Source organism: Schistocerca gregaria, chromosome 8, assembly GCF_023897955.1.
Source record: "Schistocerca gregaria isolate iqSchGreg1 chromosome 8, iqSchGreg1.2, whole genome shotgun sequence".
In the NCBI taxonomy this organism is placed as follows: domain Eukaryota; kingdom Metazoa; phylum Arthropoda; class Insecta; order Orthoptera; family Acrididae; genus Schistocerca; species Schistocerca gregaria.
Window position 1 is genome coordinate 289,496,546 of NC_064927.1, and position 16,222 is coordinate 289,512,767.

Genomic DNA, 16,222 nt, shown 5'->3' on the forward strand with positions numbered 1-16,222 from the left:
TCAGACAAGGTTGGCACCGGTGGCGACACCTACAACGTGCTGACATGAGGTAAGTTTCCAACCGATTTCTCATACACAAACAGCAGTTGTCCGGCGTTGTCTGGTGAAACGTTGTTGTGATGCCTCGTGCAAGGAGGAGAAATGCGTACCATCACGTTTCCGACTTTGATAAGGTCGCCTATCGCGATTGCCGTATATCGTACCACAACATTTCTGCTTGCGTTGATCGAGATCCAATGACTATTAGCAGAATATGGAATCAGTGGCTTCAGGAGGGTAATACCGAACAAATTGCTGGATCCCAAAGGCCTCGTATCACCAGCAGTCGGCATGACAGGCATCGTATCCGCAGGGCTGTAACGGATCGTGCAGCATCGTCTCGAGCCCTGTGTCAACAGATGAGGACGTTTGCAAGACAACAACGATCTGCACGAACAGTTCGACGACGTTTGCAGCAGCATGGACAATAAGCTCGGAGACCATGGCTGTGGTTACCCTTGACGCTGCATCATAGACAGGAGCGAACCTGGATGCACGAACGGCAAAACGTCATTTTTTCGGATGAATCCAGGTTCTGTTTACAGCATCATGATGGTCGCATCCGTGTTTGGCAACATCACGGTGAACGCACATTGGAAGCGTGTATTCGTCATCGCCTTACTGGCGTGTCACCTGGCGTGATGGTATGGGATGCCACTGGTCACCTCTTGTTCGCATTTACGGCACTTTGAACAGTGGACGTTACATTTCAGATGCGTTACGACCCGTGGCTCTACCCTTCATTTGATCCCTGCGAAACCCTACATTTCAGCAGGATAATGCACGACCGCATGTTGCAGGTCCTCTACGGTGCTTTCTGGATACAGAAAATGTTCGACTGCTGCCCTGACCAGCACATTCTCCAGATCCCTCACCAACTGAAAATGTGGCTCGTCACAATACGCCAGTCACTACTCTTGATGAACTGTGGTATCGTGTTGAAGCTGCCTCGGCAGCTGTACAAGTACACTCCATCCAAGCACTGTTTGACTCAATGCCCAGGCGTATCAAGGCCGTTATTACGGCGAGAGGTGGTTGTTCTGGGTACTGATTTCCCTGATTTCCTAGAATCTGTGCACCCAAATTGCTTGAAAATGTAATCACATGTTAGTATAGTGTAATATATTTGTCGAATTAATACCCGTTTATCATCTGCATTTCTTATTGATGTAGCAATTTTAATGGCCAGTAGTGTATTACTTTTCCGTTTCTTACCGCAACCACTGTCACCTTCTGACTCAGCAGAGAAAATTGTGAATACGTTCGGGTGCAGAAATTTTTCGGAATTTTTTTTAACGCTGCTGAGGAAATTAGAATGAGGCAATTAGGACCCCAATTTTCAATCAGAATCTTTTAAACCGGGGGCATATTCTTCTTTTTGTGCTCCAGTAGGACCATTTTTCCGATGGTTTGTTTCTCTTCCCTGCCACAGACTGACATGTCGCTCACACGGAAAGAACGTCATGGGCCAGTAAAATTTTTATACCTACGCAAGACTTACGTAAAACTGAAATATGGGTAAACTAATTTTACTCCTTAAGACTAGATTGTATATCGACAAAAAAATTTTTATGTACTTGAGTACTACAACAAGATATTCTCAGAATCCTGATGATAACGAGAACACTTTACAGCAGATTTTTACTTGTACACGTAAGACAATTTTGAGCCTCCGTACCTGTGCAATGGATAAAGATATCAATAAAATTTTCAAGATCGTTCGAAATCTGAATCTTAGGAATAGATCGTAAAAATTATAGCACACTGCTGTGAATAGCCTTCTTGGAATCCGTGGCTCGATTTTTGTTTTTGGTGTGTTTCTCGCTAACGGATAAAGATGTCTGAAAACGCAAAGATGCCTGTTTTAGCTAAATGGCAATAGAATATACCGCTAAAATTTGAACAATACGTTGATGGTGAAAATTATAGTGAAAAGAATGGTGCATAAGGCTGTTTTCGAGTTTTCTCAGGAATCGCCCATGAACTAAATAGTGCCTCCAGAATCACCAGAAGGCACAGAACCGTATACCAGATCTAATGAAAAAGAACCAACCAATTTGCTCTAGTTATGTAAGCTGGAGAAAGCGTGAAATATTCAAACTTTGCCCTATACTGCAGTATAGCTACAGTAAGGCCCTTGCTCAGGGGATAGCCAAAACACTTCACCCTAACTTTCTATCACCAAGAAGGCCCCGGTAAAAACCCTATATTATGCGCGGCGTTTTGGAACATATTGGTAGCTCATGCTCTCACAATCTTACCGATTAGTTAAAATTTATACAGAACTCATGGAGCTGTTTTTCATTCTTATTGCTCTTACCGGTAGCATATTCTTTCGTATATATTTTTTTTCTTTTGCCTTCCCCCACTGCAAAATTCTTCTAGTTCTTATTACTCCTCCCTTAATCCTACTATCGACCCCACATCCTGTCGAAAAGCCGTCTTCAGTTCCTTCCCCTCCTTCAGCGTTCCTATGCCCCTTATAACTCGATTTTTCATTTTCCTAACTGAGTTATCCATTCAATGTATTCATATACTCTAATCCTTCATAGTCTCTTTCTGACGTCAAAATGTATACTCTAACTACTGATAAAATATATGTTATTGTTGTTACGTTGGTTTTCTGCCTGAGAATAGTCCTGTAACTGAACTGTTCACACCAACTCATTCTCTGCTCTAGATTCGTATTCATAAATAATCCCACTCCCTTTTTACTCAGAGATTTATGCATTCCGAACTTCCTGTTCTAACATTTATGCAAATATTGCAACTTATCTGACAACAAATACTTTTGCAACATTTTGCTTTTGTAAATTACCATCATTGTATAGAAACATCCGTGTGGGTATGTGTGTGAAGGTTTAAACAGTATGCATCTTCAGAGTTTAAGAAAATGTTGAATCTTGATCACCATTACTTAGAAGCAAGGACATTTCGAATAGCAGTCAAAAGTTACGAAATACAACAATATTAACCATGTAAGTAAAGCAAAACTAACGGATTTTATCACAGAAAATTTTCTATGTAGTTTTAATTTGAACTTATGCCCAGTTATAGTAAAGTAGTTCTGATCGTTAGAACTTTTTTTATATGTAGAACCACCACCGCAGTGAACTTACGCCATAACGAAAATCTACATGTTCAGCACAAGCTAAATGTAGATTCAGACGTGGGACCTGTCGGCTAGAAATCAGTAACGGAGCTATTGGTTTGATCACTATCATCAGTAACAGTGGCTGGTTGCAATTTAACGTGTATTTTTGACATCCACTACCTCTCCAAATCAGTTTTCAACAATAACATATCAACAGTACTCTCAGACTTTAATCAAACTTTCGTTTTATTTCATGACCTTCACGTAAGAGTACGGAACAACACGCTCACTCGTCAGTCCCATGTATAGTGACTCGTGTGTTGCTTCACAGTCGCTCTGCGTCTGACATGGCCCGGTGGTCTTACCGAACCGGTGCGGAACCTCGATTTACATTCGCAATCTGAGCGAATACTAGCGGCAAAGATATCAACACACTATTAGATACGTCATTAAGTTGCATCGAATTATGCTTCTGTGTAAGGTAACCATAGTTGGTAAAATGGGAAAAAAACTAGTAAAAAAGTAGTGAATACTCAATAGAAACCATCTTCAGCTAGTAATTTGCTTTACCTGCATGAAAGCCTACATACCGGGTGATCAAAAAATCAGTATAAATTTGAAAACTTAATAAACCAAGGAATAATGTAGATAGAGAGTTAAAAATTGACACACATGCTTGGAATGACATGGGGTGTTATTAGAACCACCCTATATTGCTAGACGCGTGAAAGATTTCTTGCGCGCGTCGTTTGATGATGACCGTGTGCTCAGCCACTACATTCGTCATGCTTGGCCTCCCAGGTCCCCAGACCTCAGTCCATGCGATTATTGTCTTTAAGGTTAACTGAAGTCGCAAGTCTATCGTGATCGAGCGACATCTCTAGGGATGCTGAAAGACAGCATCGGACGCCAATGCCTCACCATATTTCCAGACATGCTTTACAGTGCTGTTCACAACATTATTCCTCGACTACAGCTATTGTTCAGGAATTATGGTGGACATATTGAGCATTTCAAGTAAAGAACATCATCTTTGCTTTGTTATGCTAATTATTGCTATTCTGATGAGATGAAGCTCCATCTGTCGGACATTTTTTGACTTTTTGTATTTTTTTTTTTTTGTTCTAATAAAACCCCATGTCATTCCAAGCATGTGTGTCAATTTGTACCTCTCTATCTACATTATTCCGTGATTTATTCAGTTTTCAAATTTATACTGACATTTTGATCACCCGGTATATCTAGGATGTCATTTGAGGATAAAATGCAGTATGAATCATTAGGCTCTCAGCACGCTTGAAAGTACATCAACAGCTCTTCAGCCAAGGTAACTTGCTGCAGTCTCCATACCAATACTTTGTCAATCCAATGAAAAACTTCGCTTAATACTCCATAAGAACGTTTTCTTAATAAGTATATGCGTGCTACTGAGTGAGATGCTTTTTGAAAGTCAAAACGTACCACATTTTTCTGACTTTCAGGATGTCATACGAGAAATGCGGGAGTTCTCAGATGAACGATATTTTAGGAATCCATGCCAATTACCAAGGAGAACCTTATTCTGTTCGGGTAACTCATTATGTTTCAGGTCTGTATATGTTCTAATATTCTACAACAAACTGATATCATTGATACATCTACATCTATATGATTACTCTGCAATTCACATTTAAGTGCTTGGCAGAGTTTTCATCGAACCACAATCATAGTATTTCCCTACCATTCCACTCCCGAAAAGTGCGCGGGAAAAACGAACACCTAAACCTTTCTGTTCGAGCTCTGATTTCTCTTATTATATTTTGATGATCATTCCTACCTATATAGGCTGGGCTCAACAAAATATTTTCGCATTCGAAAGAGAAAGTTGGTGAGTGAAATTTCGCAAATAGATCTCGCCGCGACGAAAAACGTCTTTGCTTTAATGACTTCCATCTCAACTCGCGTATCATATCTGTCACACTCTCTCTCCTATTACGTGATAATACAAAACGAGCTGCCCTTTTTTGCGCCCTTTCGATGTCCTCCGTCAATCACACCTGGTAAGGATACCACACCGCGCAGTAATATTCTAACAGAGGACGAACGAGTGTAGTGTAAGCTGTCTCTTTAGTGGACTTGTTGCATCTTCTAAGTGTCCTTCCAATGAAAGGCAATATTTGGCTCGCCTTCCCCGCAATATTATCTTTGTGGTCTTTCCAACTGAAATTGTTCGTAATTTTTATACCCTGGCACTTAGTTGAAATGACAGCCTTGAGAATTGTACTATTTATCGAGTAATCGAATTCCAGCGGATTTCTTTTAGAACTCATCTGGATCAAGTCACACTATTCGTTATTTAGCGTCAACTGCCACCTGCCACGCCATACAGCAATCTTTTCTAAATCGCTTTGCAACTGATACTGTTTTTCGGATGACCGTACAAGACAGTAAATTACAACATCATCTGCGAACAACCTAAGAGAACTTCTCAGATTGTCACCCAGATCATTTATACAGATCAGGAACAGCGGAGGTCCCAGGACGCTTCCCTGGGGAACACTTGATATCAGTTCCGTTTTACTCGATGATTTTCTGTCTATTACTACGAACTGCGACCTCCCTGGCAGGAAATCACGAATCCACTCGCACAACTGAGACGATACCCCATAGGCCCGCAGCTTGATTAGAAGTTGCTTGTGAGGAACGGTGTCAAAAGCTTTCCGGAAATCTAGAAATCTAAAAACTGGACAGTATTTTTGTGGATCACTTCTGCTGACCTCCTTGTAGACGAATGTGATTTGCGCTCTCTTCCAACTACGGAATAAAATCAAACTGAAGGTGTTCCGAGTGCTGCATTATGTACACTCCGCAAGACGCTGAAGCCTCTTAGGTACGTTCATTAAACAGTAAGTTCGCAGAAAATGCTGAAGAAATAATGGTTCTACTTTCTACCACCAGGAGCAAATTTGTCGCTGTCAGCAGTCAGGATGTGATGTGGGTGCAACACAAGGGGAGGAACGATCAGACACATGTTAACGTAGTACAGGCACGTTTAGTATTGTACGGTTACAAGTTACAACATGTGTTCTGTTTGGTTTCTCGACTCATCAACGTGATGCGTCTATAACACGTCATAGTCGACAGCTGTTCGCAGCGCACCTACTGTCATTAGAGTGACAGGTCACCGTATCAGGAAATGTCCAAGTACATTCTCGATGGACAAATATCCCCACAACCGGAAGTCTCTTGGATTGAAGTCGGGGGATCCAAGGCCACGATTCTTGGAATTGCCTAGAGATGATGCAGCCGTTACCGAAGGTTGCTCAAAGCAAATTTTGCATGTGGCAAGCGGCATGTGGTGTCGCCCAATTTTGCATGAAAATAGTAGGTGGACGCATTTACGTTCCTGAAAATCTGCAATCACAAGTTGCTCAAGGAATCCTTACGACGTGCAGATTTCACTATACTTCTAACAGGCGCTCGAGGGGTCATTTCCTAGAAGAGGAACGGATCGAAATTGAAAGAATTTGTGAAACTACACAAAGCTGAGTGCAGTGGATGTTCCTGCACGGCATGTGGCGGCATAGAACCTCATATGCGACTGCTCTGTGCAGACTTAAACGAGCCTCATCTAGCCTATGTTCGAACTTCATTTCGTTCACATTCTGAATCTTGTATGGATGTTGTGTTGTTGTTTTGGTCTTCAGTCCTGAGACTGGTTTGATGCAGTTCTCCATGCTACTCTATCCTGTGCAAGCTTCTTCATCTCGCAGTACCTACTGCACCTATATCCTTCTGAATCTGCTTAGTGTATTAATCTCTAGGTCTCCCTCTATGAGTTTTACCCTCCACGCTACCCTCCAATACTAAATTGGTGATCCCTCTATGTCCTACCAACCGATCCCTTCTTCTAGTCAAGTTGTGCCACAAGCTCCTGTTCTCCCCAATTCAATTCAATACCTCCTCATTAGTTATGTGATCTGCCCATCTAATCTACAGCATTCTTCTGTAGCACCACATTTCGAAAGCTTCTATTTTCCTCTTAAATAAACTATTTATGGTCCACGTTTCACTTCCATATATGGCCACACTAAATAAGAATACTTTCAGAGACGAGTTCTTGACATTTAAATCTATACTCGATGTTAACAAATTTTTCTTCTTCACAAACGCTTTCCATTGCCAGTCTACATTTTATATCCTCTCTACTTCGACCATCATCAGTTATTTTGCTCCCCAAATAACAAAACTCCTTTACAACTTTAAGTGTCTCATTACCTAATCTAATTCCCTCAGCATCACCCGACTTAATTCGACTACATTCCATTATCCTCGTTTTGCTATTGCTCATGTTCATCTTATATCCTCCTTTCAAGATACTGTCCATTCCGTTCAACTGCTCTTCCAAGTCGTTTGCTGTTTCTAACAGAATTACAATGTCATCGGCGAACCTCAAAATTTTTATTTTCTTCTCCATGGATTTTATTACCTACTCTGAACTTTTCTTTTGTTTGCTTTATTGCTTGCTCAATACACAGATTGAATAACATCTAGGATAGACTACAACCCTGTCTCACTCCCTTCCCAACCACTGCTTCCCTTTCATACCCCTCGACTCTTATAACTGCCATCTGCTTTCTGTACAAATTGTAAATAGCCTTTCGCTCTCTTTATTTTACCCCTGCCACCTTCAGAATTTGAAAGAGAGTATACCAATCAACATTGTCAAAAGCTTTCTCTAAGTCCACAAATGCTAGAAACGTAGGTTTGCCTTTCTTTAATCTTTCTTCTAAGATAAGTCGTATTGTCAGTATTGCCTCACGTGATCCAACATCTCTACAGAATCCAAACTGATCTTCCCCGAGGTCGGACTCTATCAGTTTTTCCATTCGTCTGCAAAGAATAGGCGTTAGTGTTTTCCAGCTGAGACTTATTAAACTGATAGTTCGGTAATTTTCACATCTGTCAACACCTGCGGATGCCATCATTGGCGCCTGCCGGCGCATCACAACGCGACAATTCGTTCTATAGTTGTCGGTGAGCATTGGAAGTTCCTCTGCAATGATCCATACTCTCGGATATTGAAAGAGGTGCTCACGATGGGTTCCAAGAATGCTCACAGCGGACCTTAAGGCCATGCAGTGAAAACATGGCTATGTTTACAGGATAACAGCTTTTGCCAGCCATTCCGTTCAACTGCTCTTCCAGGTCCTTCGACGTCTCTCGTAGAATTACAAAGTCGTTGTCGAACCTCAAAGGTTTCTTTTCTCCTCCATGGATTTTAATTCCTACTCCGAATTTTAATTTAGTTTCCTTTACTGCGTGCTCAGTATACAGATTGAGTAACTGTGGGGATAGGCTACAACCCTGTCTCACTCCCTTCCTGATCAATGCTTGCCTTTAATGCCTCTCGTCTCTCATACCTACCATCTGGTTTCTGTACAAATTGTAAATAGCCTTTCGCTCCCAGTATTTTATCCCTGCTACCTTAATAATTTGAAAGAGAGTGTTCCAGTCAACACTGCCAAAACCTTGTTCTAAGTCTACGAATTCTAGAAACGTAGGTTTCCCTTTCATTAATCTATCTTCTAAGATAAGTCGTAAGGTCAGTATTGCCTCACGTGTTCCAACATTTCTACTGTACCCAAACTGATTTTCCCCGAAGTTAGCTTTTACCAGTTTTTCCATTCGTCTATAAAGAATTCGCTTTAGTATTTTGCAGCAGTGACTTATTACACTGATAGTTCGGTAATTTTCACCTGTTTCATATACCTTGGTCACCAGATGGTAGAGTTTTGTCAGGGCTAGCTCTCCTAAGGCTGTCAGTAATTCTAATGGAATGTTGTCTGCTCCCGGGCCTTGTTTCGACTTAGATCTAACAGTGCTCTATCACGTAGTGTCATATCTCCCATTTCATCTTCATCTACATCCTCTTCCATTTCCACAAAATTTTCCTCAAGTACACCACCCTTGTATAGGCCGTCTGTACACTCCTTCCACCTTTCTGCTTTCTCTTCATTGCTTAGAACTGGGCTTCCATCTGAGCTCTTGATATTCGTACAAGTGGTTCTCTTTTCCTCCAAGGTCTCTAATTTTCCTGTGGGCAGTATGTATCTTACCCCTATTGAGATATGCCTCTACATCCTTACATTTGTCCTTTAGCCATCCCTGCTTAGCTGTTTTGCACTTCCTGTCGATCTCATTTTTGAGACGTTTCTATTCCTTTTTGCCTGCTTCATTGACTGCATCTTTATATTTTCTCCTTTCATCAGTTAAATTCAATGTATCTTCTATTACCGAAGGATTTCTACTAGCCCTCTTCTTTTTACCTACTTGCTTCTCTGCTACCTTCACTATTTCATCCCTAGAAGCTGCCCATTATCCTTCTATTGTATTTCTTTCCCTCATTTCTGTCAATCGTTCCCTAATGGTGACCCTGAAACTCTCTACAGCCTCTGGTTCTGTCAGTTTATCCAGATCCAATCTCCTTAAACTCCCACCTTTTTTGCAGTTTCTTCAGTTTTTAATCTACAGATCATAACCAGTAGATTGTGGTAAAAATCCACATCTGCCTCTGGAAATGTCTTACAATTTGAAACCTGGTTCCTAAATGTCTCTCATACCATTATATAATCTATCTGAAACCTTCCAGTATCAACAGGCCTCTTCCATGTATACAACCTTCTTTTATGATTCTTGAACCAAGTGTTAGCTATAATTAAGTTGTGCTCCATGCAAAATTCTAACAGGCGGCTTCCTCTTTCATTTCTTAGCCCCAATCCATACGTTTCCTACTCTCCCTTTTCCTACTACCGAATTCCAGTCACCCATGACTATTAAATTTTCGTCTCCCTTCACTATCTAAATAATTTCTTTTATTTCATCATACATTTCTTCAATTTCTTCGCCATCTGCAGAGCTAGTTGGCATATAAACTTGCACTACTGTAGTAGGCGTGGGCTTCGTGTCTATCTTGGCCACAATAAAGAGTTTACTATGCTGTTTGTAGTAGCTTACCCGCACTTATATTTTTTTATTCATTATTAAATCTACTCCTGCCTTAACCCTATTTGATTTTGTATTTATAGCCCTGTATTCACCTGATCGGCAGTCTTGTTCCTCCTGCTACCAAACCTCACTAATTCCCACTATATCTAACTTTAACCTATCCATTTCCCTTTTTAAATTTTCTAACCTTCCTGCCCGATTAAGGTATCTGACATTCCATGCTCCGATCCGTAGAACGCCAGTTTTGTTTTTCCTGATAACGACGTCCTCTTGAGTAGTCCCCGCCCGGAGATCCGAATGGGGGACTATTTTACCTCCTAGATATTTTACCCAAGAGGACGCCATCATCATTTAACCACACAGTAAATCTGTATGCCCTCGGGAAAAATTACAGCTGTAGTTTCCCCTTGCTTTAAGCCGTTCGCAGTACCAGCACAGCAAGGCCGTTTTGGTTAGTGTTACAAAGCCACATCAATCAATCATCCACACTGTTTCTCCTGCAACTACTGAAAAGGCTGCTGCCCCCCTTCAGGAACCATATGTTTGGCTGGCCTCTCAACAGATAACTCTCCGTTGTGGTTGCACCTACGATGCAGCTATCTATCACTGAAGCACGCAAGCCTCCCCACCAATGGCATGGTCCATTGCTCGTGAGGTGGGGGGGGGGGGGGAAATAATGACTAGCATTTCGTAATTGGTCTTTAGTCAGAACATTAGTGTTCGTTGTACTCACACATACCTTGAGCTGAACATGGTTGACTAAGCAGTCAGTGTGCCTTTCCTTTGTGTTTTCATTTGGTTAGTCTCATATCCCGAAAGCTGATGAGTTACGTCACTATGTACTATTACGGTAGAGTCGAAGTCAGTTTCGTGTAATGTTTTTAATAACGTCAGGTTTATGTGAATGGTACAATGTGATAGGCACGTTCCTGGAAAAGTCTTGATGAGACGGTGTCGACTGCTGCATAAGAAATGGAGGGTGCTATTTAATAAGAGACGCACCGCTGTTCATGTCTTCATAACGAACAAAATTACAAGAAAGACAAAAATGCTGGTTAATGTCTTCCAAGTAGATACACAATATTTGCTTGAAACATTATTTTCCTACGGAACGAAATATTATTATAAAAATGATTTATTTTCATGAAAAGAATGTATTCAGTTCTTCTTTCATAGTTCTTGAAGACTGTATAAGAAGGAATAAACATCCTTTCCTAGAAAACCGACCGTAAGACATACCAGGAGGTGGGTGAGCTGTAGCATCCAAGAGATGGAATAGAGCCATCGACGAGAGCCAACATCAGGCCTCTTGTTTACAAATTCAGAAGATGGGGAAGTATACTTAACCAGGAACGTCCAGGACCACCATCAGCATCTGGCGCCACAGTCTGGAGCGTTGCTGAGACCATGCACTTCTGTTCGTTGGCTAAGCCGAGTCTCGAAATTGCTCGTCCTATGTCTGACGTACTCTTTGGTTACGCTTACAAAGGCGGCGTATCGTATCCAGGATTTGCATCACCTGGAGGACGAAATTAATGCACCCATGAGGAAAAGTGTTATGACATTTTACCGGCCATGGAAAACGAAAACCTTGTTATGACAGATGGCCACTTGTTACGACTTCTGCACCACTTGTTATGGCTTCTGCAGTACTTGTTAGCAGCAGACACAGTGGCTGCACCAAAGACTGAGACTGCGTGGTGTTTTACAATTATTTATAGAACATTCTTTACAATTTCTCCCTCGTCGTCGCTGTCCAGCCCTACCGATCCCTCCGCTTGCTTGCTGCTGTGTAAATCCTCCGACAATGCCGCTGATCGCACTCGGAGCCTCAGGCCACCAGTACTCCGCTGAAGCCAGGATGCCCTGTGGTTGAGATGAACTCGTCGCCGCTCGGCAGCCGTGTCGCCGTGAGGTCAGCTGCCGACTCCGGCTGCACCGGAGGCTGGGAGGCAGTCAGTCGCGATGTCCGCCAGGTCCCGTCACGGACGGACCACTCGGCGTGGCCGGGTTGCAGTGAAGTCCGGGCGTCAGTCCCCGGCGGCGCCTGTGACCAAGGCCGCGCTGCGGCCAGTTCTGCTGGACGTTCTCGATGTAGTTAGTCTGCCATGTTGCCGACCGAACTCGGGCCGACCTCCAGAGCTGAAGTTGACATCTAGCAGCGAACGGATGACTCCTGCGAGCTGGAACAACTTCCGGAATCGTCACCTACGAAGATTGAACATTCGGACACGGACCACGTCCGTCCACAGATCCGAACTGGAGGACGTTTTTTACCCTCGGTGGCAGCTTCTTGTTATTACTCCCACAGTATATTGCAGCGTAACTTAGCGTGCTGGCCTGACTTCTCCTACTCAGCACTCTCCAGGCTTCGCTTGGCGCTCGGTCTGTGTGCGTCCTTGCGTCACCTTGTTGGTAGTCTGCAACTGTCAGCAAGGCTATCAGTACCGCTCTTACTTCTCAACGCCTCGATCGCCGGCGTGCCTCTATTTTGCCATTCTCGACTGCGTGAAGCAACGCTTACTACATGTGGCCCCAAGAACCTATTAGATGACATCCTTTCATTAGACAAAGCCAAATTTCACAAATGTGGTTTTCTTGCCAGTCTCAGCCGCCAGATATGGGCCGGCAACAATACCCCTGAGGTGCAAGAATAGCAGAGAAACACTCTGAAACTGTACGTATGGCTAGGTATGGCCAAGACTAATATTAAAGGAACATTCGTTTCTGCAAAGCAGACGTCCGCAGCTCGTGGTGGTGCCGTAGCGTTCTCGCTTCCCACGCCCGGGTTCCCTGGTTCGATTCCCGGAGGGGTCATGGATTTTCTCTGCCTCGTGATGACTGGGTGTTGTGTGCTGACCTGAGCTTAGTTAGGCTTAAGTAGTTCTAAGTTCTAGGGGACTGATGACCATAGCTGTTAAGTCCCATAGTGCTCAGAGCCAGTTGAAACATTTTTTTTTTTTTTTTTTTTTTTTTTTTTTTTTTTTTTTTTTGCAAAGCAGACGATAACAAAAACATGTTACGTTGACCTGCTTGAGCTTTTCCTGTAACAGTGACTGGACTTTTATAGATTTCTGAATTCTGTTGTGTACGAGCAAGATGAGCCACCTTTCATTTTACTCTCACTGTGCGATATTATCTTAACCGCATGCAGCCTGGATCGTGGAACGGTAGAAGCTCATTGCGTAGATGGGCTTCTAGGTCACTTTCCACACATTCCATGTGTACAAGATTCAAGTCAGTACCCTGCCATAGCTGCTCGGCCTGATTGTGGAGGCAGGCGAGAGTATCACGTGATCAGCTACGGAACGTATTGTGGTGGCCGCCAAAAGGTGATGTCTTTTTCGTTGGCGTGCAGCTTGCCCACGTTGAACATTCATGGTTTCTTATGCTTCATATGTTCGTGTGTGTGTGTGTGTGTGTGTGTGTGTGTGTGTGTATGCGTGACACTCTATCCTCCGAAGTGATAATTGGTGGGTGTAATGCTCGCGCAGGTTCGAGACGGGCAACGGCATCCGGCAGGAGCAGTTCGGCACGGAGGGTGACGGCGCGCGCCTGCGGGGCAGCTTCTCGTGGCAGCCACCAGACGCGGGCGGCGCCACCTACAGCGTCACCTACGAAGCCGACGAGAACGGCTACCGGCCCGTGGTCGCCTTCGGCACCGGACCCGTCGCGGTGCGCCCCACGCCGTTGCCACGTCCGACGAAACCGATACTCCAGCAAGCTGTGCCCATCATTGGAAGTAATGCGGCACTTACACTGGTCGGCTGAGCGGCCAGTCACCTCATGTCACCGAATTATTCACGTGCCTAAATATCAAAACCAGTTTTTGAACCGACCCTTCAAGTCAGTCGAGAAAGTGTGCAACGCCTACCCCTGTCACCTGGTACATTGCTGTTACCTTTCGGCAGCTAACAGCTCTAGTGTTCAGGAGATGTCACGGTCAGATTTATTTGTAATTTGTGCAAATGCTTTACCCAACAACAATATAGTTTCTTAAATTTATAACAGATCTGCATTAATTAAATTGGTGTAGTGACGTGTTCTTTAATTTTCCCTGTTTACATACACTGTTATATTTTAAATCGCACAACCGCTATATTCTTGCGACAGTACAGTTCATCCTCAAGTATTTTGTAATGAAGGCAATTACTCAAACCTGTTTTGAGCGACGTGCCTTCCAGCCAAAAATGTTAGATGAATAACAAAATTTTCCCAACCTCATATGGAATCGCCAATAATTTAATCTATTTATCCACTCCCAGACTTGATAAATCCTCTGTCGAGAATCACACCTGTCTCAAAGAAACAACTTTACCTTTATAAATTTACAGGTTCTCGTAAATAAGATACTGAGGTAGCAGTATTTTGTTCATGAATATGATGTCTCTGAGAAAAGAAATAATTTTGGCTCTGAGTTATCAGTATGACAGGATGATTAATAACAATACTGGTTTCACCTGTTCTATTTTTCTCAAACAGTGTCCTAAAAATAATGACACTACTATCCAAGCCTATTCTTTGTCATTCATCTCATGAGTGTCTGCTACAATAACTTACACTTACGTAACACTAAGCAAGATATTCCATATTCTTTCAGAATATCGCAAGTAAAAAGTCTTTATTATTACATACATATTAGATTCTCGTCTCTAATTATATCATATACCGAAAATTCATGATCAATAAAGATAAAGTCTCAAAAATCAAGAATTATTCTTCCTATAACGGTATTAATTTCAACGATAGGATTATATATAATTAAATTTGAAGTTAAATGTATATTACAATTATAAGGAATTCGTGTAAGGAGTGACTGCGTTAAAACGCTTTATAATATAACTGACTTGAAACACATTAGCAATATCCAGAGTAAAGATTCACACAAATTTAGTAAGAAACTAGCTCATCTGACAGAAAAACCTACATGTAAACTGTGAGAATATATATGAGAAATTGGGCATACGGCAGATCAAATAAAGCAATGTGTAGAGAATCTCACAAAATCAAGGTTTTATCTTCATAAAAGACTGAGACAGTAAACCAAGGCTCTTAACCAAAATGTGGCTTGCTGGCTAAGTAACAAAATAAAAACATAATTGTTCAAGACTCAGTCCTAGGATTTAATCTCTCCTGTGTTACTTCATTTACCTTTGGCAATTTTTTATGAATGTAGAATGAAGCAAATTTCACGATGGTTGACAGCCCTCATTTATCATTAAGTCCTTAAGACAGTTCAGAGAAAATCGAAGAAGCATTACCACGTGTAATAGAGACTTGTAGTTTGCGTTCTTTCAGTAAAGCTATACCTTCACTTATCCAGAAACGAAAATATTTTGCAGGTTTGAAAAATACAAAAGAAAATAAATCACAAATCCAAAATAGCTTCTAAAACAGAAAATGTGAGAGTTTCTTGGAAATTATGAAACGAAATGGGGACAAAGTATGGCAAGGTTCGAAAATTTGATAATACGAACAGATGAAACTACAAGAAAGATAAGGAAACGAATAGCGAGGTCTTCGATGAATACTGGATGGATATTTGCGTAGTTGAAGCAATGAACAGTACTAGTTTCTAAAGCAAATAATGACTTTCCAAGAGTAATGGCCGATATGGTAAGTAAAGTTGATAGAGGTATAATGGAAGGTGTCTGAAGACGTTGGTGCTTAGATTTTTGTACAAAGGTGGACTAAAAATAGGAATTTGAATAATTATCAGTAGAATCTCTCTGTAAATAAAACAGGATCGCCACAAACTGATAATATGCTATGTAAAAAAATTAAATTAGCCTCTTACTAAACCGCAAAGATTATCAGCCAATTCTAGAAGATTAGGATTTTTTCAGCTAGTAAGACAAATAGTTTTTAAAAGTGGGTGTATCATAATGGACTACTTGGAAGTTCTTAAAAACTATATTGAAGGGAATAACGGAAGCTAATTAGCACATTAGCCACTCTACAAGCGAGAATATAGCACTTAATCTGCTTCATTTGGAAGAAGGAATGGATCCTAGAACAATGGAAGGAATCTGTCATCCGCCGTATACTAAAGAAAGGAGACACAATGAGATGTAGAAACTATAATCACACTACTATGTACAG

The 16,222-nt window shown here is 41.9% G+C and overlaps 1 protein-coding gene across 2 annotated transcripts in view; it reads left to right on the forward strand.

The window, feature by feature from the left end:
- The window catches only part of LOC126284420 (flexible cuticle protein 12-like), a 112,953-nt gene extending 98,374 nt beyond the window's left edge, over positions 1-14,579 (forward strand). For both annotated transcript variants that reach the window (XM_049983335.1, XM_049983338.1), the window contains exon 3: positions 13,615-14,579. In XM_049983335.1, the coding sequence (XP_049839292.1) occupies positions 13,615-13,891 (277 nt within the window). In that variant the 3' untranslated portion in view covers positions 13,892-14,579. The remainder of the gene's footprint in view (positions 1-13,614) is intronic.
- Positions 14,580-16,222: the final 1,643 nt, after the last annotated feature.